The sequence below is a fragment of the Ovis aries genome, chromosome 26 (assembly GCF_016772045.2).
Source record: "Ovis aries strain OAR_USU_Benz2616 breed Rambouillet chromosome 26, ARS-UI_Ramb_v3.0, whole genome shotgun sequence".
Classification (NCBI taxonomy): Eukaryota; Metazoa; Chordata; class Mammalia; order Artiodactyla; family Bovidae; genus Ovis; species Ovis aries.
Genome location: NC_056079.1, coordinates 6,695,077 through 6,718,908, shown reverse-complemented (window position 1 = coordinate 6,718,908; position 23,832 = coordinate 6,695,077). Strand labels below are relative to the sequence as shown.

At 39.5% G+C, this 23,832-nt stretch overlaps 1 protein-coding gene across 6 annotated transcripts in view; it reads left to right on the top strand.

Annotated features, from left to right (window-relative positions):
• The window catches only part of GPM6A (glycoprotein M6A), a 249,677-nt gene that overhangs the window by 93,068 nt on the left and 132,777 nt on the right, over nucleotides 1-23,832 (top strand). Inside the window, exon 1 of one of the 6 annotated variants that reach the window (XM_004021679.5) lies at nucleotides 20,363-20,937. The exons of the other annotated variants lie outside the window; for them this stretch is intronic. Coding sequence (XP_004021728.1) covers nucleotides 20,901-20,937 — 37 coding nt within the window. The 5' untranslated portion in view covers nucleotides 20,363-20,900. Of the gene's footprint in view, nucleotides 1-20,362; nucleotides 20,938-23,832 lie in introns of those variants that run through there. 6 annotated transcript variants of the gene reach the window in all.

Genomic DNA, 23,832 nt, shown 5'->3' with positions numbered 1-23,832 from the left:
GTAGTTTCAGTTCAGTTCAGTCTCAGTCGTGTCCAACTCTTTGAGACCCCATGGACTGTAGTACGCCAGGCCTCCCTGTCCATAACCAACTCCCGGAGTTTACCCAAACTCATGTACACTGAGTTAGTGATGCCATCCAACCATCTCATCCTTTGTTGTCCCCTTCCCCTCCCACCTTCAGTCTTTCCCAACATCAGGGTCTTTTCGAATGAGTCAGTTCTTTGTATCAGGTGGCCGTAGTATTGGAGTTTCCGCTTCAACATCAGTCCTTCCAATGAATATTCGGGACTGATTTCCTTTAGGATGGACTGGATGGATCTCCTTGCAGTCCAGGGGACTCTCAAGAGTCTTCTCCAACACCACATATGTATATGTATGTGATATATATCTATATATATATATGTAGGAGATACTGGTTTTTGTATATGCATATATAAATTTATATGAATGCTGAATGCCATTAGTATATCACAGCTAGCATATCCAAAATCTGCCTCATCCCAAATTTGTTTCTCTTCTTTCATGTCTAAATTTTTTATTCTAATTACAGTCCTTAATGATTCACATCTGTTTCTCTTCTGGTCCCATTACCCTCATGCTCACATTTTTGTTTTCCTGAACTTTTTGAATCTGCATTCCTAAACAGTGTTTCAGTTCATCAACGTGTTAGCCCCTTGCCATTTTCCTTAGTTTCTTATTGTGTCCCATACAGAATATTAATATAATAATATTGATAATAAACTAAACTTCCTATAGTAGTCATGTTTCTTTTCCATCCTTTTTGCAGCATAAGATTCTTAGATTATAGGATCATACTCACCTCCTGATTAGGATCCTTCAAGGTTGTCTTCTTTCTCACTGAATGAATTTCCCATCTGTATCTTCAGCTGTTTACCTCAATAGCATTTTAGATTACCTCTTCTTTTTCCCAGAAGTACATGAGGGGAGATGGTAATTTTTATTGGTTTATTTGCCTGCATCCTTCATTCCTTCCACACTCAACCAGTCCCTCTCTCTGCTGGTCCCTCATACGGGAATGCTACTCACTGTTCTTCCCATATTTTGCTCACCCACACACGTTCGAATGCATCCCATTCTTTCAGACGTAAACCATTCAGCATCTCTTCCCAGAAATCTTCTAGTAGGACTTGTATTTCTTTTCTCAGAATTCATTTACGACTTTATCTGAGCTTATGTCACTATGATTCTATGCTTTATTATAAATGTATGTATCTTCTCTTTTTTACCAGACAATTACTTACTTTGGGCAGGACAAATGCTTATATCTAAATTTTGGTCTCTGTTTGTTAAGTGAAGGAAAGGTTATAAAATTGGCAAATATTAAAGATAAAGGCAGTTATCAAGGGTCAATCTTAATGCCATGCAGCTATTGTTTTCAGCTCTTTGTCAGTGAAACCATTCCAGTGTTAATCAGCACAGGCTAGATCATGCTGCGATAACAAATTAATTTGCAAATCTTAGTGGTTTAACACATCAGTGGATTATTTTTTTGCGAATGGCACAGATCCAGTGTGGATCATCAGGGTAACTCATTTTCACATTGTGACTCAGGGCATGGGGCCAAATAGTGCATTAATCAAAAAAGTAGAAGCACTTTTCTGTTTCTTAAATCTGTTGTCCAGGCTTCTGCTTAAACGTGACGTGTGTAGGTTCAGTCATAGTCCAGTTCAGTTCAGTTCAGTTCAGTCCCTCAGTCGTGTCTGACTCTTTCAACCCCATGGACTGTAGCACGTCAGGCCTTCCTGTCTATCACCAACTCCCGGAGTCTAACCAAACTCATGTCCATTGAGTCGGTGATGCCATCCAACCATTTCATCCTCTGTCGTCCCCTTCTCCTCCCGCCTTCAATCTTTCCCAACATCACAGTCTTTTCAAATGAGTCAGTTCTTCGCATGAGGTGGCCAAAGTATTGGAGTTTCAGCTTCAACATCAGCCTTCCAGTGAACACCCAGGACGGATCTCCTTTAGGATGGACTTGGCCATAATCAGTCACAAGGTCCCAATCAGCTGCAGAGAGCCTGAAGAACCGAGCTTCACGCAAATGTGTGACGCACTGTCTCTATCGTGTTTCCCTACTAACTTTGTCAGAGCTTACCTCTGAATAGCAAAATTCTTTATACTATGATACTGTACATACTCATAAAATTACCAGTTTTGAAGTGAATGAATTCTATACATAGAACAATATCTCATACCATTTAACTTTATCAGTTGAATAACAAAAACTCCAAAATTAAAATCGAGTGATTTGTCACTTTTCCTAGTATGACTCTGAATTGTATATATTTATTTTCATACTAGTTTCTTATTTTCTCTAAAATTATTGTAATATCTCCTTTGCTTAATAATTACAGCAATACCAAAAACAGTAGCAATATACAAGTTTTATGTTTATTAGTTAATAAATAACAGTATTTATTGCTGTGAACTAGAAACGCATTGCCAAAAATCTTATGTATATTAGCTCTTGAAATTTTCAGAACATTCCTCTTTGGTAGGTAAATTATTAATATTCTCATTTTACATGTAAGGAAATTGAAGCTAAGATAGGATGTTTCCAAAAATACCACAGCTAGTGCAAGGTAGCCCTAGAATTTGATACACATTTTGTCTGGCTCTAGTCTCTAAGCTGTAACGTGTTGTCAGGTAGACTAGTAGAGGTCCTAATCGTGACTTTAGTTTGCCTCTTAATCTCCGGCATATTTGATTTTAAAGTTTGTAAGATAGTTAGTTTTAGAACTTAAGTATAAAATGAGAAGGAAGATTTAAGACCCCCATGTTAAGAACTCATCTAATGGGTCCTAAAAGGCATTTAGGCATAGTTTTAACTCGTTGAATTTTCAGAGGTAAAAAACGGAAGTGTATCCATGTGAGAAAAGGCTTTTCTTTGCACTAGCGGCTGCTGTCTTTGAAGCTAGGAAGGCAAGACAACTACAAAACAAGCTGTCATCAACATTATACACAACTGCAAATGTTCGAGAAAACACTGTTTCAGCACGGGGCTGCAGAGAGTCGGTGAATGACAGCCTTGGTGTTTTGACAACTATTCAAGAGGAAGAGATGTGAACTTTCTTGCCAACAAACAACTAAAAAAAGCTAGGAATTGAAGGGGTAGGCAGAGGGAAATGGAGATATGATCTTGAGAGAATGAAAGAATTTATTATTTCATTTGCAGAATGCTGTTCTTGGTTAGAAAACGTGCTGTGAGTTTCTTCAGGAAAGGAGTTTGCCTTAATGGACTTATATATGTATATGTAGAAACCCTGTTTGTAGATCAAAAGAAAGGAGGGTCGCAGACCTGGAGAACAGACATGTGTTCACAGGGGTGGGGAGGGAGAGGGTGGGATGAACTGGGAGATTAGGATTGACATCACACACTGCCACATGTGCAATAGATAGCCAGTGGGAAGCTGCAGGATAACACAGGAGCTCAGCTCAGTGCTTTGTGATGATCTACAGGAGTAAGACCTGGGAGATGTGAGGAAGACCCAAGAGGGAGGGGGTATATGGCTTGCTTGGTGGCCCAGTGGTAGAGAATCTGCCTGCAATGTGGGAGACCTGGGTTCGATCCCTGGGTTGGGAAGATCCCCTGGAGGAGAGCATGGCAACCCACTCCAGTATTCTTGCCTGGAGAATCCCATGGACAGAGGAGCCTGGCGGGCTACAGTCCACGGGATCACAAAGAGTCGGACACAACTGAAGTGACTTGGCACGCATAGCTGATTTACTTCGTTGTACTGCAGAAACTAACACAGCATTGTAAAGCAATTATACAAAAAAAAAAAAAAAAAGAAAAGAAAGAAAGAAAGAAAGAAAGAAAGAAAGGCAGGTCATCATCCAGTGGATAGTTTCGAATGAAAATCTGTGTTCCAGTGAAGTATTCTTGAGTTCGTTTGTTCGATTATGTATTGAGTGGAGTAGTCTCTTCCTTTTCCCCTATTAGGCCAACTAATGCCTCCTACTGGTTTGCTATTTTGGTATGGTAATTATCTGCTGTATCTTGTTTCTATATATTCTAGTATGCTTTAAGCCAACAAAGGGCAATTCACTGATTTCTGGCTCTTATTTATACAGTGTATATTGGCAACAAAAGTATTCCTAGAATATCATTTGCTTTTGAGCTCAAAATGAAGCTTTGTAAAACAAAGGCACTGATATGATGCTGGAAAATTCAGTGGGATTTGGTGGTCTTCCTTTGCAACCACAGCAAGTTCCTATGATAAGATAAGGCATAGTTGTCTGATCCAGGTAGGCAGGATCTGTTGAGACTGGAGATCCACCTTCTGTTTTGATGACTTTTCTGCATTAATCTTCTCATTTTTTATTTACAACATCAAAAATTAAAAAAAAAAGCTTTGGCTTTTTCCCTTTTCTCCAGAATACATCATGCCCCTCTGGAATTTGTTCTGTATTTTTGAAAGATGTTTCCCATTGGGAGAAAGTAGTTAATACTCAAGACCTTTACATATTATTTCTTACAGCTGTATGGGAATCTACAATTATGTCCAAATAAAAACATTGACTCGCCAGTCTATGTCTGACGCAGGATACAGCATGATTGGGGCTGGTGCATGGGGATGACCCACAGAGATGTTATGGGGAGGGAGGTGGGAGGGGGGTTCATGTTTGGGAACGCATGTAAGAATTAAAGATTTTAAAATTTAAAAAAATAAAAACTAAAAAAATAAAATAAAAAAAATAAAAGCAATTAAAAAAAAAGTTTACATTTAAAAAGAAACAATTTCTAAACAGTGACAACAGATCACTAAACCAAGTACTGGCTCTTCTGAGCTCAGGGTTCTGTGTGACCCCACGGATGCCCATCCATGAAGTTGGCCCGACTTCCAACTTTTGAGAGTGGGATCTGAAAAAGCACTGAGTAAGTGTGTGTTGAAACAGACTCAGTAGTTTTAAGTAGTTTTGTGAGAATCGCTCAGCATTTCAGTGGTAGAATTAGGATTACAAATGAAATGGTCCAGTCCAGTGGGCCTTCCAAGTCATTGTGTCATGCTCTGGGGGTGGGGGTGGGAGGCTCTGCTCAGTAGAGCTCCAGGTCCAGATTCAGCTCCAGAACTTTCTGTGGCAGGAAATAAAAGAATGTGGAAAGGAAAGACATGTGGAGAAACTATTAATAAACTTCTCATTTGTCAATTCTTCTCTACTTTTAGGTGAAATAATATTCATGCTTTATATTTTTTTACTTGACTTTCACCTTAGGAATTTTGCATTTGATTTTTGGCACATAAATAATTTTCCTTGAATTCATGGGTGTAGAGAGATTGACCTGTTTACTTTGTAGAGTTAAAGATGGAAAGCTTTCCTACTTGAAGACTGAGATCTATCTATCATCTGTATCTACAGGATGGTATAAAGAATGGGCACATAGTTAATAATTATGATAAACCTCAAATCACCTAAGTAATTCGCATTCTTATTAAGTTAGCAAATATTGGAGATTAAGAATGTTCTCTTTTTTTGTATAAAACTATTAACTCATTCTTACTAAAGTATGACTAAATTGAACTATGATGACAGTTTTAGTCTTTTAAATTAAGTGTGGAGTGTAGCATCATAGAAAAGAAAAAGCTTAGCATAGAAATATATAGAATTATGTTTATTCTTCTTATGGCCACTTAGCATGTGATCCTTATGAGTATCAAATACCTAGTCAATGAAAAGTAAGTTGATAATGGTATCTGACCTTTCTATTTTACACTGGGAGTTTCTGTGAAGACCAAATTCAATCACACAATGCCTTTAAAATCTATAATCCAATATACATATAATTTTAAATTGCAGATTCAAAATTACTTTACATAATTTAATGCTAAATTTCCCTTTGGAGAATCTTTAAATTTAGGAAGTCTTGGAAACATTATCTTAAAAAGGAGTTCTGTACAAAATATTGTTATTACATTAGAGAAACAAAGTTATTTTCCATAATTTTCTCAAATGTTTCATATATGCAAAATGAAAAAGAACTAAATTCATATTTCAGAAAAACTGAGTAGAAATGACCATGTATGTCTCATATTATAAAATAATATTTTTTTTCTGAATAGAAATTTATTTTGGCTGCTTATATATTCATGAGCAACCACACTATGTGTTATAAGACAATATAGATTAACTGGATTTTTAAAAAGCAATAAATTTAATGACAAATATGGAAACTAAAAAACTAATTTGGTATGCAATGTTAGTTTATAGCTTGCATTTTATTTCTACGTTTTCCAGCATCAGTGGAGAACTTGCTAGTCTGTATGTAACTATTAAGGATATCAGCTTTTTATCTCTGTTCTTAAAAAAGACTAACATTTTTATATGTTCATACATAGTTATAATTTAGCATATATGTGAAAGATTATTTCTTTTCTTGAAAATGTGTCAGATGATTGAATGTGTTGGCAACAAAGCAGTGCAGAGGTGTACTGGCCCTTTAATGCTGTTTCTGTTGTCATGGAAATAAGATTTTCAAGTAGGTTTATCTGCAGTGCTTTCCTTTTATGGATTCTCTATCATTTCAAGTTGGTTTTAGGCAAGCATCTTTATTCTTTAAATAAAAACACCAATCTTGACCAACTTTCAATGTTTTCCCCAATAAGATTTCTTAAAAACCTAGGAGTAGGGCAGTGTTAGATTTTCCAGGAGTGTGCATTACATATACACCAGGATTTTCTTTAGGAAAAAAAAAAAAAGAAAGAAAACAAAAAAGCAGAATCCAGAGAGGGAGGTTCAAGAGGGAGGAGATATATGTATACCTACTGCTGATTCATGTTGAGGTTTGAGAGAAAACAAGAAAATTCTGTAAAGTAATTATCCTTCAATTAAAATTAAATACAATTTTTAAAAAAAGCAGAATCCAGCTCCTATGTCAAGTGTTTAAAATGAATATCACTCTCACATTATTGTTAGTTGTATAAGTACAGTTTATATAGGAAAAAAATGAGGAACATGAACAGAACAGTGTCACTGCTATTTATGTTATTTAATGTTATTTATCCAATTCCTACTAGACCTCCATTTTCTTTCATGAGTCAGCAGCCACTTCCCTGGAGAATTCACTACTACAGAGAGAGATGTTGGGGTTGAATTTACTCCTAACTAGCTGTGCGATCTTGGCAAGTTTTTCACCTCCCTCTTCCTCAGTTTCTTTGTCTTCTTCTATCATATGATGAAATTTGTGCTTCCTAATCACTTAAATGGATTCTTGTCAACCATAGTCTCATGTGCTATTTATGTAGTCATATGTTCCTAAGGAGAAATATGATAGCAGTGCTTTTCCAGGATAAAGGGATCTGAGCAGTGTAATCATGGTGGGCTTTCCTGAGCTCCCAGGGATTGACAATTTGTCATAAGCACTCAGGAAAACAAGATACAGTTAACAACACCCTCTTCTCAACAGTAGCACGGGAACATGCGGTGGGACCCTGTGGGAGGGCATGCAGACCAGGAGAGACAAGTAAAGCCAAGGAAGAACAGAGAGCTGCAGAAAGTGCTAGAACAGAGGAGAGAGCAGGTGAGTGAGGTCCAGTCAGGGGGCTTCCGATCCAGTTTGGAGGGTTCAGGTACGAAAAGAATTAAACTGACAAGTCATCAGCCAAATGACCTTCATGCTTCTTATTCTTCCCTCTCTTGGGGCAGATGTATGATGCAAAAAAGTCATGAGAGCTTCAACAAACTGTAGGGACATGCCTTGTTTTATTATAGTAGTGACGGTCATAGTTCTAATATTTACTATGATTATTATTTTTTGTGATTCAGGCTCTCGCAGCTCTTGTCACTGTCAGCTTATAAAGAATGTTGGTTTTCTTTCTTGTAAAGGAAAAGTGCACAGGTGAGAGAATGTGATAGCTTAATCCATTCCGTTCAGGATTAGAGGTGTAACAGAGCCGCTGTACCCACATACCAGCACGGTGAGTTTACTCCAGCGTTCAGCACGAGGTGCTGGGGAAGGGAAACAACCTGTGAAGGTCGGAGGTGCAGCCCTGCGGGCTGCCTCCCTGAGGGGGGAACTGAGAGTCGGCCCATGTCTCGCTTTTGAAAGATTTTTGTAATCACCTGAGTGAACAAGCCAAGAATAAAACAAAACTCGCAAAAAGCAGCTGAACAGTTCTGTCCCAGGGGACCGGGGAGCCTTGTGTCCTTGCCCCTCGCCCAGGTCGGCGGGCTGGGAGCTGGTAGGGAGCCTTGGGGACCTGCTCTAGGAGGTTCTTCGCTTTGCCGTGTGAAAGCCAAGCCACCATTTTCAGATGAAAGACCTGACAAGCGTTTGAGTAGATCTTACCACTCCTCTCTCGGTGGAGCCTTCAGAACGTGCCCGGGCGGCTCCGAGAGTCCGCTGGCCTCTGTTTCTGCGGTGCCGGCCCCTCGCCATGATCCGAGGCTGGCGCCTAGCGAGGCCAGAGGGTCTCAGCGAACCCCGGCTCCTGGGGGCCTCGGGCCGCCAGCAGAGCGCCCAGCTTCACGTCTCTCTGCCCCTTAGTCTCCTTATTTGTTAAATGGGAAAGTAGTACACTTTCGTTTCTCCACTGGGAACAACGTGAAGTGCAGCCGCATAAATACTTACATGTTTTCATGATCCTGCCTTGACTTATTCCGCAAAAGATTTCGGTTGGCTAGGAAGATATAAACATGAGGGACTGAGGATCCCTTTATGAGCTGGATGAGGGATGTGGTAAGCGAAAGTGAAAAAGTTGCTCAGTTGTGTCTGACTCTTTGTGACCCCATGGACTATATATAGTCCTGAATTCTCCAGGCCAGAACACTGGAGTGGGTTGCCATTTCCTTCTCCAGGGGGTCTGCCCAACCCAGGGATCGAACCCAGGTCTCTTGCATTGCAGGCGGATTCTTTACCAGCTGAGCTATCGGGTGGCATGCCTTGATGACAGCCATAAAAAGAGCGCTTTATGTGCGCACATTCCTTTGAAATGGACGGACAGGTGTGGCCCCTGCAGACAGACTGCCTGATTCGACTCTCAACTCTGCCACTCTGTGCCTCAGTTTTGATATCTACAAGGTGGGAATAATAATGTTACCTATCTCATAGAATTATTATGAAGATTAAATGGGGGAAATACATATCCTATTCGTAGAAGCGCCTGGCACAGCAAAAGGGCCCATCTGAGCATTCATTATTATTATTGCCATGAGCATGGTTGGATTTTATTTGGTCTGTGAACAGTAGAACCACTTTGCAGAGAATAACTGTTGTCTTGAAACAACATAGTAAGATTGTCACCGGCCTAGTCTTTTCTACTTTAGGAAATCTTAAAGTTTTAAAATGAGGTTTTGACAAAATTAAGCCCTTTACTAAGCTTTGGACAGTTTATAGTTTATAGTATGAAAAGTCACGTGTTCTCGGTTACTTCAACATGGTTTATGAGCAAGAGGCTAATACCATGCTTCCCACTGTCCCTGATAACAGTTTTGAGACAATTCTGCTTTGTGGTCAGTTGGTTTAGGCAGACCTATGACTTGGGCAGTCGGACACGACTGAGCAACTTCACTTTCACTTTTCACTTTCATGCATTGGAGAAGGAAATGGCAACCCACTCCAGTGTTCTTGCCTGGAGAACCCCAGGGACGGGGAAGCCTGGTGGGCTGCTGTCTCTGGGGTCGCACAGAGTTGAACATGACTGACGTGACTTAGCAGCAGCAGCAGCAGCATGACCTGGGCAAGTCTAGAATTGACCCAGGGATTACTAAACCAGAGTGGTCCCCCAGTCTATCAGAAGGAATCTACTGACCCCTGAGAAAATCTTTACACACTGTTTTAGGAAGAAAAAAAATTCCTATTTGTAGATAGTCAGGATAAAATTGTTTTTGCCAAGTGGATTACCTTATGACTCAAGACAGTAATAGTTCATTTCAAACCTAACACTTCATGACCCAAGGTCTTTCTCTCTTCTTTTCTAAGTAGTTTATGGAAGAGTTAATTAGTTGCACTGATGTCACATTCGAGGAAGGAGGGAGTCTCATGTGTACTGAGTGCCAGCCGCACCTGTGCCAAGATTTGTGCTGAATGCACTGGATCCTGCAAAATCCCCCATGAATAGACTTTCTGTTTCTCAGTTTACAAATGAGAAGCAGAACCATAAAGAGGTCACGGAGGATGTGCAGAGCAGGCAGAGCTGCCCTTGGAAACTGACTGCTAAGCCAAGCCCAGCCAGGGCACCGCACCGACCTCACTGAGCCCAGAGAATGGCCGAAAGCCATCTACGTGAGGAAAAGTAATCCTGCCATTTGTTCCTGAAGCCTGGGGAGTAAACAGCTATTTGGTTTGCACCCACTGGAGCCTGCTTCACAGGAGTGGTTTAGTGCTAGAATTAAGAGCTCAGGTTCAGAAACCAGGCTGCCTGGTCTCTTTGCCCAGCTCTGCCATTTGCATTGTTCCCTGGGGCAAGTTCTTTCTCTCCCTCTGTTTCCACATCTGTAAAATCGGGATAACATTAGTGTGTGCTTGGGAGGTTATTTTGAAGATTCTTGAGCTAAAGTATGGCCCCAAATGCTAAGAACTGTGACTGGCATATAATAGTCCCTAAATGTTTAGCATTGCTTTTCTGAGTTGTATCAGGTGGACGAATGTGCTATCAACTTGCAATTTCTGTATCACTCTAGCGCTAATATTGTTCATACAGCACAATTTACTAACAATGGTTCTATTTATTTTTCAGCAATGGTTATAATTACACTATTTCTGTACAGTATTTTGTATTTTTGGAAGAACTTTTTCATCTGCTTTCATCACCTACTAAATGGCTTCAACTGATGAAGGCCTTATCTTATGAAGATGTTGGAGGGATAAAATGAGATGACGTACATAAAATATTTAGCACAGTATCTGGCACTTGGTGCAGTCAGAAGACAACAGGGCAAGTGTTAATACGTTCATTTTGTGTTTGAGGAAATTGAGACAGGCCATCCTTGCCCAAAATCATACAGCGGGTAGTGGTACGGTAAGCACAAAGCAAGGGTACCTGACAGAATGCCTGCTATAGAAGTATTGCAATAGATCACTCAGAGAGCTTATTAGTTTTAGACTAAGACGACTCTGCATTTTATTGTTGCATGATTTGATATATTTGGACCTGGGGGCTTATAATATGGCTTCATTAACAAGAATCTCCATAAGCTCTATTTAAAGCTTTTTTTTTTTTAATCTTTTTTATTTTTTATGTGTTTTGTCATATTTATTCATTCTGTTTTTTAGGCTCCACATATAAGGGAAGCAATACAGTATTTGTCTTTGTCTGACTTATTTCACTAAACATAATACCCTCTAGGTCCATCCATGTAGTTGCAATGGCAGAATTTCTTTCTTTTCAGTGGCTGAGTAACATTCCATTGTGTGTATGTACTACGTCTTCTCAATCCAGTCATCTGATGGTGGAAACTTAGGTTGCTTCAGTATCTTGGCTATTGGAAATACTGTTGCAGTGAACACTGGTGTGCAGCTCTATTTTTTGAGACATGAGGAATTTGTCTTTGTCGACTTCCCAAAGGTGTTTTAGATTTCACTGCACGGATTGGACATTTTGCATTCTCTTCTCTCTGGACCATCCAGAGAAGCTGCTTGTGACCACTTGCTTCTAGGACCCAGTTTTGTGTACTATTTCAGTTGTATAGATGTCAGTATCTACCTCCTTTTCGTGAATGTGATCGAAGTCAACATAGTGTTGAAACAAATCTTTTAACCACACAGAAATTCTGAATGGCCACCTGAATATTCTATTTAAAAAGCAGGGTTTTTTTTTACTGGGAACTGGCTATATATGATAGCCTGTGTCTAATTCCTGATCCTGATGCACGACACACACGTGTGCATACACGCAGGAGTGCACACACACCTTTGCACACACACACATGCACACAGACAATGGACTCCAGCATTGCGTGACATTTTAGGTTGCTCTAAGCCTCAGGATTCAGGTTGTTGGGAAATGGTTTTTGAGATTGTGACTGGCATATGCCACTTTTTCTTCTCAACAATAGCTTTGACTTCAATCTGACTTGAAAATGTTCCACTTAAAAATTTTATGTTGCACCCCACCCAAACAATTACAAAAGATACAGTTTCAACAGAAAACATAATATTTATGCCCTTTGCTGATTGCTCAAACCTCCCTTTCATTGTTTTCCTTCCTAACTAATAACTAATAAAATGCTATTGATGACCATTTCATACTAGAGATTTTTAGATTTATTATTACGGCCGTGCATAATGTTCAAGAACCTCATATATTGGGAGCATAAGCTACAGAGCCCTTTGAACACTCTTTAGTGTATTGTTTAATCGCTGTTTTGTCCGACTCTTTTGCAACCCCATGGACTGTAGCCCATCAGGCCTCTCCATCCATGGGATTCTCCAGGCAAGAACACTGGAGTGGGCTGCCAGTTTCTCCTCCAGGGGATTTTCCCAACCCAGGGATTGAACCCATGTCTCTTGCATCCCCTGCATTAGCAGGCACGTTCTTTACCCTTGAGCCATGAGGGAAACCCCTTTAATGTATTACTCTATTTATTTTCATCTTTGCACATATCAGAACCTGATACTGTCTTTTTTATGTGCCTATTTATTTAGCCTCTTCTAGAGTGTAAATAAGAACAGGGAACTAGCATATGTTTCCACTGAACTTACCCCAAAAGTTAGATTTGTATCTGGAGGAAGATAAGCACTCAGTAGATAGCTGATGAGTGAATGAATGAAAAGCCTATGTCTGGGCAACATGCCACTGAATATCCTGTAGTTTAAGATAATGTCTCTTGAAAATTTAAATTCATTTAAAATGTAACTGGTACAATTTATATTGACTATTCTGTGTGGTCTACATAGGTCATACAGTAAGAGATGCCTAGCAATGTGGGAGACTTGGGTTCGATCCCTGGATTGGGAAGATCCCCTGGAGGAGGGCATGGCAACCCACTCCCGTATTCTTGCCTGGAGAATCCCATGGACAGAGGAGCCTGGCAGGTACAGTCCATGGGGTCACAAAGAGTTGGACATGACTGAGTGACTAAGCACAGCACAAAAAAATACTTCTAAATTTATAAGGACATCCTACTCATTTAGCTACAAATGTTAAGACTTTTAATGAGAGAAACTTTCAAAATATATTTTTTATATCACTTATTTTCTGGAATTGGTTAATAATCACTTCCTTTTGTCTGTGGAGCCATTTAATATAATGAAAACAGTGAACTTTTGAGTGATTTTATATTCAAGTTTTGCTTCTCCATAGCTGTGTAACTTGTAAATTAATTGCTTCCCTCAGTCTAAATCTTATGACCTGTGCAGTAGGAATATGAGTTATTCCCAAGATCACAAATGAACAGAAAGATAAAAATGTGCCTAGCATACAGTGGCTGCCACACAAGTATTTATTAAATGCTTTTGCAGATGGTATTGGCAGCCATGAAATTAAAAAACACTTGCTCTTTGAAAGGAAAGCTATGACAAACCTAGATAGCATACTAAAAAGCAGAGACATCACTTTACCCACAAAGGTCCATATAGTCAAAGCTATGGCCTTCCCAGTAGTTATGTACAGGTGTGAGAACTGAACTGTAAAGACGTCTGAGTGCTGAAGAGTTGGTACTTTCCAAGTGTGGTGCTAGAGAAGGCTCTTGAGAGTCCCTTGGACAGCAAGGAAATCAAACCAGTCGATCCAAAAGGAATCAACCCTGAATAGTTGTTGGATTCTGAAGCTAAAGCTACAGTGCTTGTGGCCCCTTAATGCGAAGAGCTGACTCATTGGAAGAGACCCTGATACTGGGAAAGATTGAAGGCAAAAGAAGGGGAAGGCTGAGGATGAGGTGGTTAGATAGTATCACCAACTCATTGGACATGAATTTGAGCAAATTCTGGGAGACTGGAGGACAGAGAAGTCTGGTGTGCTGCAGTCCATGGGGCTGCAAAAAATCGAACACAACTTAGTCACTGAACAAGCAAGCTGAGTAAGAAGTGTTAAACCTGGCCCCTGGGAAGCCTGTCACTTCAACGTAGGTCTGTCCTCAGCCTCATTGGATGAAAGAGTACAGAGAAACCACGTGCAACTTACGGCTTCTGCTCTCAGTGACAGGCAGGAGAAATATATATTGAAGTCGAATTTGTATTGAAATGTTAAAAATGGAAAAAATGTATGACACTTGGCAAATACACGTTGTTGACAAAAGATATTGAAATTCAGGTATTGGAATGGAGGGAGGAAAGACATCAGTTTTTCCTTAATATCTGCAATATCAGATCCTAAAAATAGATTTGAGTTTATCTTGGACATCTGCAGTGGGGTGCTAGGGATGACTGGGGCACCCTGCAGAGAACCTAAAGAATAGTCACAAATGGATGGATTGTGTGTGGCTGTTGCACGACCAGATTGGAACCAAGGGGTGCTCTCCAGGGTTCATTTAACCTGTGCACATGGAAAGAAGGAACTTTTAGGATGTAAATTTCTTGTGGTGCTTGAAAGCTTGAATGTATCCATCTTCCTTATATATCACATTGCCGTGGTATGTTATCCAAATAGACCCTACGTCGTTGCCAGTAAAGCTCTTGGGAGAATGTTTTCTGGTTGCTTCTGGTGCATGAAGGACTTAGCTGTTAGGGCTTCCCTGATAGCTCAGCTGGTGAAGAATCTGCCTGCAGTGCAGGAAACCCTGGTTCAATTCCTGGATCGGGAAGATCTGTGGGAGAAGGGAAAGGCTACCCACTCCAGTATTCATGGGCTTCCCTTGTGGCTCAGCTGGTAAAGAATCTGCCTGCAACGTGGGAGACCTGGGTTCGATCCCTGAGTAGGGAAGATCCCCTGGGGAAGGGAAGGGCTACCCACTCCAGATTTCTGGCGTAGAGAATTCCATGGACTATATAGGGCATGGGGTTGCAAAGAGTTGGACATGACTGAGCAACTTTCACTTCTATGCTTCTAATTCACAGAGAGTAGATCATGATCAAAGGTGTCTTGCTCAAGACTAAGAACCCCCTAAGTATCTTAAATGTACAACTCACTAAAAAGGAACAATGCATAAAATCACTCACCCCTCTTAGACGTAGGAAAGGAAGTGTCTTTCATCCTGATTTGCCTGTTGGGACAAGCCTGTTGTGCCCTGTCTAAGTCTTGAATTCAGATATATCGACAAGCGACATTTTGAAGAGAAGTTGTCAGTCTGTGCATCGCTTCTTTTTCTGAGATAAGAAGAATGTTTAGATTACCCGAGATGCTCTCCAGAAATGTAAGAGAAGACGCCAGTATATTTTTTTCAGCCATGAAAGGACTTGCAGTCTAATGTATAACCAAAAAGACCAGAGTGCTCATTATGAAGCTGAGAAGACTTGAATCTGATTTTTCCTCATCATATCTTTATACACCATGTTGTGTAATCAGCTTTCGCAAAGGATTTTTCCTATCATCTGTGTCTGCAGGAACATTCAGAGCAAGATTTAAAACCAGTATTTCAAAACTCAGAACTTCTGATGAGCTTTGCAAGCTTTATGTTAGCCTCTCTGTCTTCCTTGTTCTCTTTCTCTCTCTCACACACACACACACAAATTCCCATTTTATTCTTTATTTTTAAGGGTTTGTCATTTGCAATATCCAGTGTGATGTGTAAGGTTGGGCTTAGCTGAGATTTCCAAATTGCTGACCTTTGATTCAAATGAATGGAGCAAAAAATTCATCTTTCAGCTAAGGTATAATTTATGTCTGTTGTGATTAGTGTTAACATGAAGACTTCACTCGAAAATGAAGAAATGGTAACATAACATGTCTTATGACTGTGGTAACCATGTACTGAATGATTTTTCTTCTTGTGAGAGTGAATGTAAGATTGGAAAGACTGAACTTCAAATCCCAGTTCCTTAATTCACAACCTGTGTCACCCGGAGAAAGTTACTAACTTTGAGGATCTCAACTTTGGTTTACAATAAATACTTATAATTGATTTTTCCTACTTTGAACGGATTAATTTAGTCTAGATAATGTTCCTCTTGAATTTTTCTATCTGTCTTTATACCAATCAGTGCTTGTAACAAGCACTTGGTAAAGGAGACATGGCACACAACTGCTTATTTTCCACTTGCCATTTTGTTTTGCAGTTTCATTTATGAAATACGTGTATCATTCTGCCATTAACTCCGATCCATGGCATTTCAATTGTACACGTGTATCACGTTTCCTTCATCCATTCACCCATTGGTGGGTACTCAGGTGTTTTACATACCTTGGCTACTGTAAACAATGACAGGATGAATGTAGGGGAGTATGTTTGTTTTTGAGTTAGTGTTTTCGTGTTCTTCAGATAAATACCCAGAAGTGAAATCGCTTGGATCATTGTTGTTGTTCAGTCACTTAGTCATGTCCGACTCTTGTGGACCCCATAGACTGCAGCACGCCAGGCTTCCCTGTCCTTCACTGTCTCTCAGAGTCTGCTCAAACTCATGTCCATTGAGTTGATGATACCATCCAACCATCTCATCCTCTGTCACCCAATCTTCCCCAGCATCGGGGTCTTTTCCAATGAGTTGGCTCTTTGAATCAGGTGACCAAAGTATTGGAGATTCAGCTCTTTCCAGTGAATATTCAGGGTTAATTTTCTTTAGGATTGACTGGTTTGATCTCCTTGTAGTCCAAGGGACTCTAAAGAATCTTCTCCAGCACCAATTTGAAAGCATCAGTTATTTGGTCTCAGCCTTCTTTATGGTCCAACTCTCACATCCATACATGACTACTGGAAAAACCATACTTTGACTATATAGACCTTTGTTGGCAAAGTCTTGTCTCTGCTTTTTAATACACTGTCTAGGTGTCACAGTTTTCCTTCCAAGGAGCAAGTGTCTGAAGTTCATGGCTGCAGTCACCATCCATAGGGATTTTGGAGCCCAAGAAAATAAAATATGTCACTGTTTCCACTTTTTCCCCTTCTATTTGCCATAAAGTGATGGGATTGGATGCCAGGATCTTATTTCTTTGAATGTCAAGTTTTAAGTCAGCTTTTTCACTCTCCTCTTTCACCCTCATCAAAAAGCTCAACAGTTCCTCTTCGCTTTCGGCCATTAGAGTGGTATCATCTGCATTTCTGAGGTTGTTGATATTTCTCCTACCCGTCTCGATTCCAGCTTGTGCTTCATCCAGCCTGGCATTTCACATGAGGTACTCTGCGTATAAGTTCATGTGCAGTTCATAAGCATCATATTTCTATTCATAATTTTTGAGGAATATTCTTACTGTTTTCCATAGTGGCTATACCAATTTACATTCTTACCAACAGTGTGTAGGAGTTCCCTTTTCTTCACATCCTTCTCAACCCTTGCTATTTCTTGCCTTTTTGATAATAACCGGTCTGACAGGTGTGAGGTGATATCTCATTGAGGTTTTGATTTGCATTTCCCTGATGATTAGGAATGTTGAGCATCTTGTTATGGGCCTGTTGGCCATCTGTATGTGTTCTTTAGAAAAACATCAATCCAGCTCCTCTAAAAATTGGTTTTTCTTTTGTTATTGTTGCTGAGTTATGAGCTTTATACATATTTTGGATATTAACTTCTTATCTGATGTATTATTTGCGAAGTATCTTCTCACAACAGGTTTAGATTTAGTGAGCAATTGTGTCTTCTAGTTTACATGGGAAAAAGTCATATATTTCACAAATATTTCTTAGGCAATATTTGAAAAGGAAATCATATTTAACATTTAGTACCATATTTTTAAACTCCCATTGATGAAATATTATCTGGATATTAGGATTGACTGGTACTACTGAAAATAGAGTGTGGCAAACTTACTGTGATGTGATGGAAAGCATGTTAGATGAGATGTCTCATCATCTCAACTTGTAGGTCTTAAATACAACATAGGGATTTTCCTGGTTGTCCAGTGGTTAAGACTTCATGTTCCCAATGCCAAAGGCATGGGTTTCCATCCCTGGCTAGGGAACTAAGATCTCACATGGTATGCAGTGTGTTCAAAATGGTTTAAAAAAATGGCATTTAAAAATTAAATAAAAAAACAATCTAGAAAACAGAGAATTGCCAATTCTTAGGGTTCATGGAAGTATACTTTCAAATTCATAAGGTTAATACAATAATGACAACTATGTTTCTTTTTCTTTTTGAAACAGTTTTGAATTACTTGGTTGTTCAAAAGATTTGGTTTAAATGAAAACAAGACTTTAAAAAATTATTCTAAACACACCAGTCAGCCCCAGAAACTCACCTGCCCTCAAACAGGGGGAGAAGGAATTAAGGTGTTTAATGGGCCAGAGTTTCCCTTTTGGATAGTGAAAAAGTTTTGGAGATGGATGCTGATGGTGGTTGTACTACAGCATGAATGTACTTAACGCCACGGAACTGTCCACCTAAATAGGGTTAAAATGGTGCATTTTATATCTATTTTACTACATTAAAAAATTAATCTGCACTCTCCAAGAAGTGATTGCCTAAAGGAAGCTGTGTGCATGCTTGTTTCTCCTCCTAAGAGGCTTTTTTAGCCTGGATTAGAGATGCTTCTTTGTATATTTGAAAAATTGGCATAAATTGCCAATGTCTTCTTTTAAAGATTTGTGCATGAAAAAGTCTACTTCAGACAAAAAAGTTGATCATTATAGGAATTTGTTGCTCTGTTGCAAAGTTTCCAGAAGGGAAATAAGTTACAGTAACTTTTCCATCTACCTTTGCCCAGTGAAGATTTCTTGCAGTTTTCTTTTTGTCTCCCTTCCACATCTTCCCCTTGGTTCACATGGTGAAACTGTGGACTGAGTCTGACTTGTGAAAGTGCCGAAGACACTCACGAGGGGATAAAGCCGCCCGTGGTTCAGAGCGTTAGACGAGGAACTGCTGACATGGAATCTCAGACTTACTTGGTTGTTTCCTGGTCCAGTCCCTGGGTCTCCCTGAGTCTCAGTTTTTTCCAACATAAAATGGGGGAGAAAACAGCACTTTGCCTCTTTGGTTTGCAAATGGGCTAATGCACGTGCTGTGTGTCATTTGGATTGGAAAGTGCTCTGAAGATTTCAAGTGACATTATTCTTTCTACTGCTGTTACTGTTACTGATTTGTTTCGCTGACGATTCCTGTGGTATTAAATGAATAGAGAATATTAATGAGAAGTGATGCTTCATTCTGTTTTGACTGTATGCCAGGTTATGTCAGCCTGGGGGCAAGCGGGAGCAGGGATGCTGCTCTGGTTCGCCTCTTTGATTTCCCTTCTGATTTCCTTCTTCGGTCCGTGCCCTGAGCAAGCAGCTCTCTCATGAACCCTTGAATACAAATGGAAGCCTATTCGGAGGAGATGAGTTTTTGATTTATTCGAATGATATTTACCTTTGGGTTAAAATTATTTGACTAGAGAAAATAAATAGCGAATGATCGTAGAAGTGAGAAGGCTAAACAGTCTTTTAGGAGAAATAATGAGAAATAAAGTGAAATGTTGTATGAGAATTGCTTTTCTTCTCAAGAGTGGCGTTTGTCATGGTTTCGAGGGTGGTATGGAACATGTTACTGACCCACTTGAAATAATGGATGTTAAATATGTGCTGTAACATGAGAAACATACTGTGGGTGGTTAGGAGGCAAATTATTTTTCATGGAAGGTAAGGAATTAGTTGTGTGTGTGCACATATGTGTGCGTCTCTGTGTGCTTGCTTGTTAAAAGATGGAGACGGAGACAAGGCTTCTTCCTCCCTTTATCTTCTGGGAAGGTTTATGCCCCCTAGAAAGGGGTACGTTTATTTTCTTCCTCTACTTTTTGTGAAGTATTGAGACTGGTGGATCATGCCCTATCACTCACTAGACTGAAGTACAAATGCTAATTTATTGCCAGACTGCAGCACTGTGATTTGCATTCCAAATCAGGCTGCAGAATCCCATTATAAATTGCTTATCCTGTTGTTCCTTATCTAGCATTTGCTCCTTCTGCTTCCCCAATGACGACCCTCTGAAGCAGTTCCCTGTCAAGAGATTCCCATTTCAAATCAGTTTTTGTGGGCGAAAATCGTCACGATAGATTACAAAGTCATCCATCAATTTCTTTCTACAGACATTTCAGTTTCTCTCCCTTCCCTTTAAGAGTCTTGTGGCTCTGAAGTGAAATAATGACTTAAACATATCTTTCAGGCTTAAAGGTTTATACTCCTTCTTTTGAAAACCATACTTCTCTATCTGTTTAAATCTGAGAGCTGTGAGCTTGCAAGTCCTCTCTCCATCATAACCTCTTAGAGATAGACCCTGAGATGGTATAATTGCATCCTGTCTTGGCACTTTTAAATCAAATTAACCAGATACTTGGGGAGGAGAGAAGAGGAAAACGCAGTTTCACAAGGTATCTGACTGGGTGAGGAGCAAGCTTGCAGCATAAAGAACCCACGGGGAGCTGGGCTTTCCCACTCTGGTGGCAGAGAGGGGGAATTGTGGGTTGGTGGTCTGCTTCCTGTTAGGAGGACACCCCTCCATCTGTTCCCAGCTCAGCCTGCTTCCCATTTAAAGCCCAGATTTCAATACAAACCTCAATTTCTTTTCCCCATTTGAAATGCAAAGCAAGCCTTTCGAGTCCTAGAGTCTCTGCCACTGGGATTCAGACCAAATTTCCCCCCAAAATTCTCAAGCTCTTTGCTGTGAATACCTGCTTACAGTGGTACACAATGGGCAGCTTTGAGAAGAAAAATTGATAATCTTCACGGAAGAGTAATTTGAATGAAATTGCACTTGACAGCCTGTCTCCAAGCAAACAAGAGGCGCGAGGGAGCCTGAGCTAAGCTCCGAGGACTTACCCAAGCCACTGCTGGGGGAGCTTCCCAAGGGAAAAAAAAAAAAAGAAATCACTTGCTTTTCCTCCATCTAATTGAGCTTTTGATTAATTCCGTGTACCAGATTCTACTGAAGAAAGGTAGCCATGGAAGAGAATATGGAAGAGGGGCAGACACAAAAAGGTACTGTGCTCGAAAGGGTTTATTTGTAACGAAGGCATTATTTTGCAGTTTCCTTGTTTGCTTTAGACACTTGCCAGGAAGGCTAATGAATGTTTCTCTCTTGGAAGGCATTTCTTTTTATTTCCCCTTTAGCCTGTTCCCCACTTGCAGTCATGTCTGGCGTGAACGTTGTCACTATTCGCAAATCTTTCCGATATAAGTGCCCCGATGCAGAGTCGAATATTAGTGATGAGGGCATTGCGGTGTTGGTGCAAGCTGTCCCTTAGACCTGTCTTTGTTAATCTTCATTTATTTCATGTTTTCACGCTTGTCGAGCTGGGTCAAGGGATTCCTGGTGTGAGCCACAAATGCAAAATCGGGAGCTGGATGTAGTTAAAAATCTGGCGATGTGACCGTAATCACGACCTTTGAATGGACATCTGATAGAACAAAGACAGAGAGGGTGTTTATTTTCACTGGTGCACCTTCGTAAAAAAAAGAATCTGTTTTTTCTTTGCATGGATGCAGTTGAGTTTTAATAAAGATGGAGCAAAGGTTCATAAATTTTCAGAGCATACGCTGATGTTAAGGTTTTCATTTCTATAGAGTTGATTATCACCAACTTCTGCATAATAATTGTCGAGGATATCATCAGATGCATTTTCTAAGCCTGTTAGGTATATCTGGCTGTTTAAGTTAAAGTGAAATTGTCAGTTTTTTTGAGGTTGAAATGGCCAAATATCAGCGATTTTAAATGATTCCAACACTCTAGCATTTGTGTGTCTCAAGGGTAGCTTTGGAGTGAACTGTGGCTTTTACCCCAGGATTGGCAGCGTTTTCTCCTCTGTCTCTTCAAGGCTTATGTAATGTTATAGCAAATACTCTTGTGTTCTTAGGATGCAAACAGTAACACAGGTAAAACTACTTAAAGGTTATATTTAAGAGCAGTATGGAAAAGATCCAGCTATCAAATTTGATTTTGAATGTACACAAATGCATTATTTTAGTTTATATGATAAAATAGAATGGAAATACAGTGTTTTGTTTTTTTCATTATTTTGAAGCTTTCAGCTTTGCTGGTTTTTTTTTTACACACACATACACGTACTCACATATGTATAACCAGAGACATTCCATAAATAAAGGTTTTATAGAAGCAATAGAGAAAGGCAATAAACCAGTACCCAAATTTTAGACATTAGCACACTTGATAATGATACTCTGTAACAGAAACACAATAATCTACATAGATATCATATGATATGTTTTTAAATAAAAAAATAACATCCTCAACTACCTTTACTATGTGAACTAATAGCATAAGTATTCATCAGTGATATGAAATGGCAAATTTTCCTGGTAATTTTCATCCTTAAAAGGCTTCTCAATTGATTAACTTATTTTAGCAATAAAATGCCTTATGTTAATACCTTGTTATAGCACATGAGAAGATTGCTTCTTGGCCAGTCATTCTATTTAAGGACATGGAAGTTTATCATTTTAAATAGAGAAATGATATTCATTACACTAAATGAAACCTTGAGATAAATCATGGATTGTGGTAACAGGTTGAGTATGTCTGAGCATGTTTGAGCATGCCTTGGTGGAGGTAGGAACCAAGAGGAATGATGTAATTAGTTGTGATGTTTTTTTTCTCCAGTAACACCACTGAAAATCATTCCTTCATTGCGGTCAGGGTAGTGGTAATGTGACGAGCACCTGCTCCTGTCTCCGTGGGTTCTTTTTACCAGAAGTGTGCATGTTTTGTTTAGGAACAGCAGTGGAAAACAATAAAATTAAACGTCGTACAGTGATCTATAAGTATACTGAGATACACAAGTGAGACATCTGTGGTTAAGCTTTGTTTTTCCTCTTACTGAAGAAAGAGAGGTTTAATTTTCTTCATTCCTGGTCTTCCATTCCTTTCAGCTATGCTTATGACACCTTTCCTATATAAGTTTGTTGTTAGACTGTTATATTTGAATATAAATGTTCTTTCTACTTGTGTGGGAGCAGGAGGCAATGTGATGAAATCTAAGTTGGAGTTCCTTAACAAGCAGATAAAAATCTTTAGAGATTTTTCAAAAGTTCAGGTAGACAGATTTAATGATCCATCCACTTAAATGATGGCAACACTTTACAGTAACTGTTATCCTATTTCCCATAGATTGGATTTTTTAAATAGTAATTCAGATATCAGAGAATTCTCTTGGATTTGAAAGAGGCTTTTCTGTCCTTTCTTAACTATTTAAACCTGTTCTTTCCTGTTACATACTTAAAGGACTTACATTCGTGTCAATGTTTAGTCACGTCGTCTTCCAAATTAAACTTCCTTGTGAAGCGGAAGTTGATGGTTTCGTAAACATGTTTGGAAAAAAAAGAATAGAGCTGATACTTAAGGACTTAAAAAGATCTTCCATAAGAAAGGTATTTTTCTTCGAAATGAGACCTCCCTTTTCCACTTACTCTATAAAAGGCACTGAAAACAATCCTAGGACATTTGCACTGATTTAACTCTATGTGTTCAATTCGGGAGGAGAACAGTAATAAGGGGGTGACTTCACCAGCCGTTCTGCTCAGTGAGTCCCTGTCTTGGTGTGAAACTGAAATGTGGGTCATTAATCTATTGCTCCATCCATGTCTGCCAACCTCCCAAAGGTGAGTGTCTTATTGTGCTGAGAGTGAGTCTACTGTTTTAAGTAAATATTAATATGTTTTTTGTAAAACATGCCCTCTAAATGAGATCAGTTATTTTATCTCAAGTTCAATCAAAGCAACAGTGGTCTGGTATCAGAGGGGGGAAAAAAAAGACAAGAAAGAAAACAAAAGAGGCGTCTTCGAACTTGGCCCTTACATGCACCCATCATAAGCCCAGCATCACTGTCAGCAAACATCAAAATACATGGTCACCAGGTC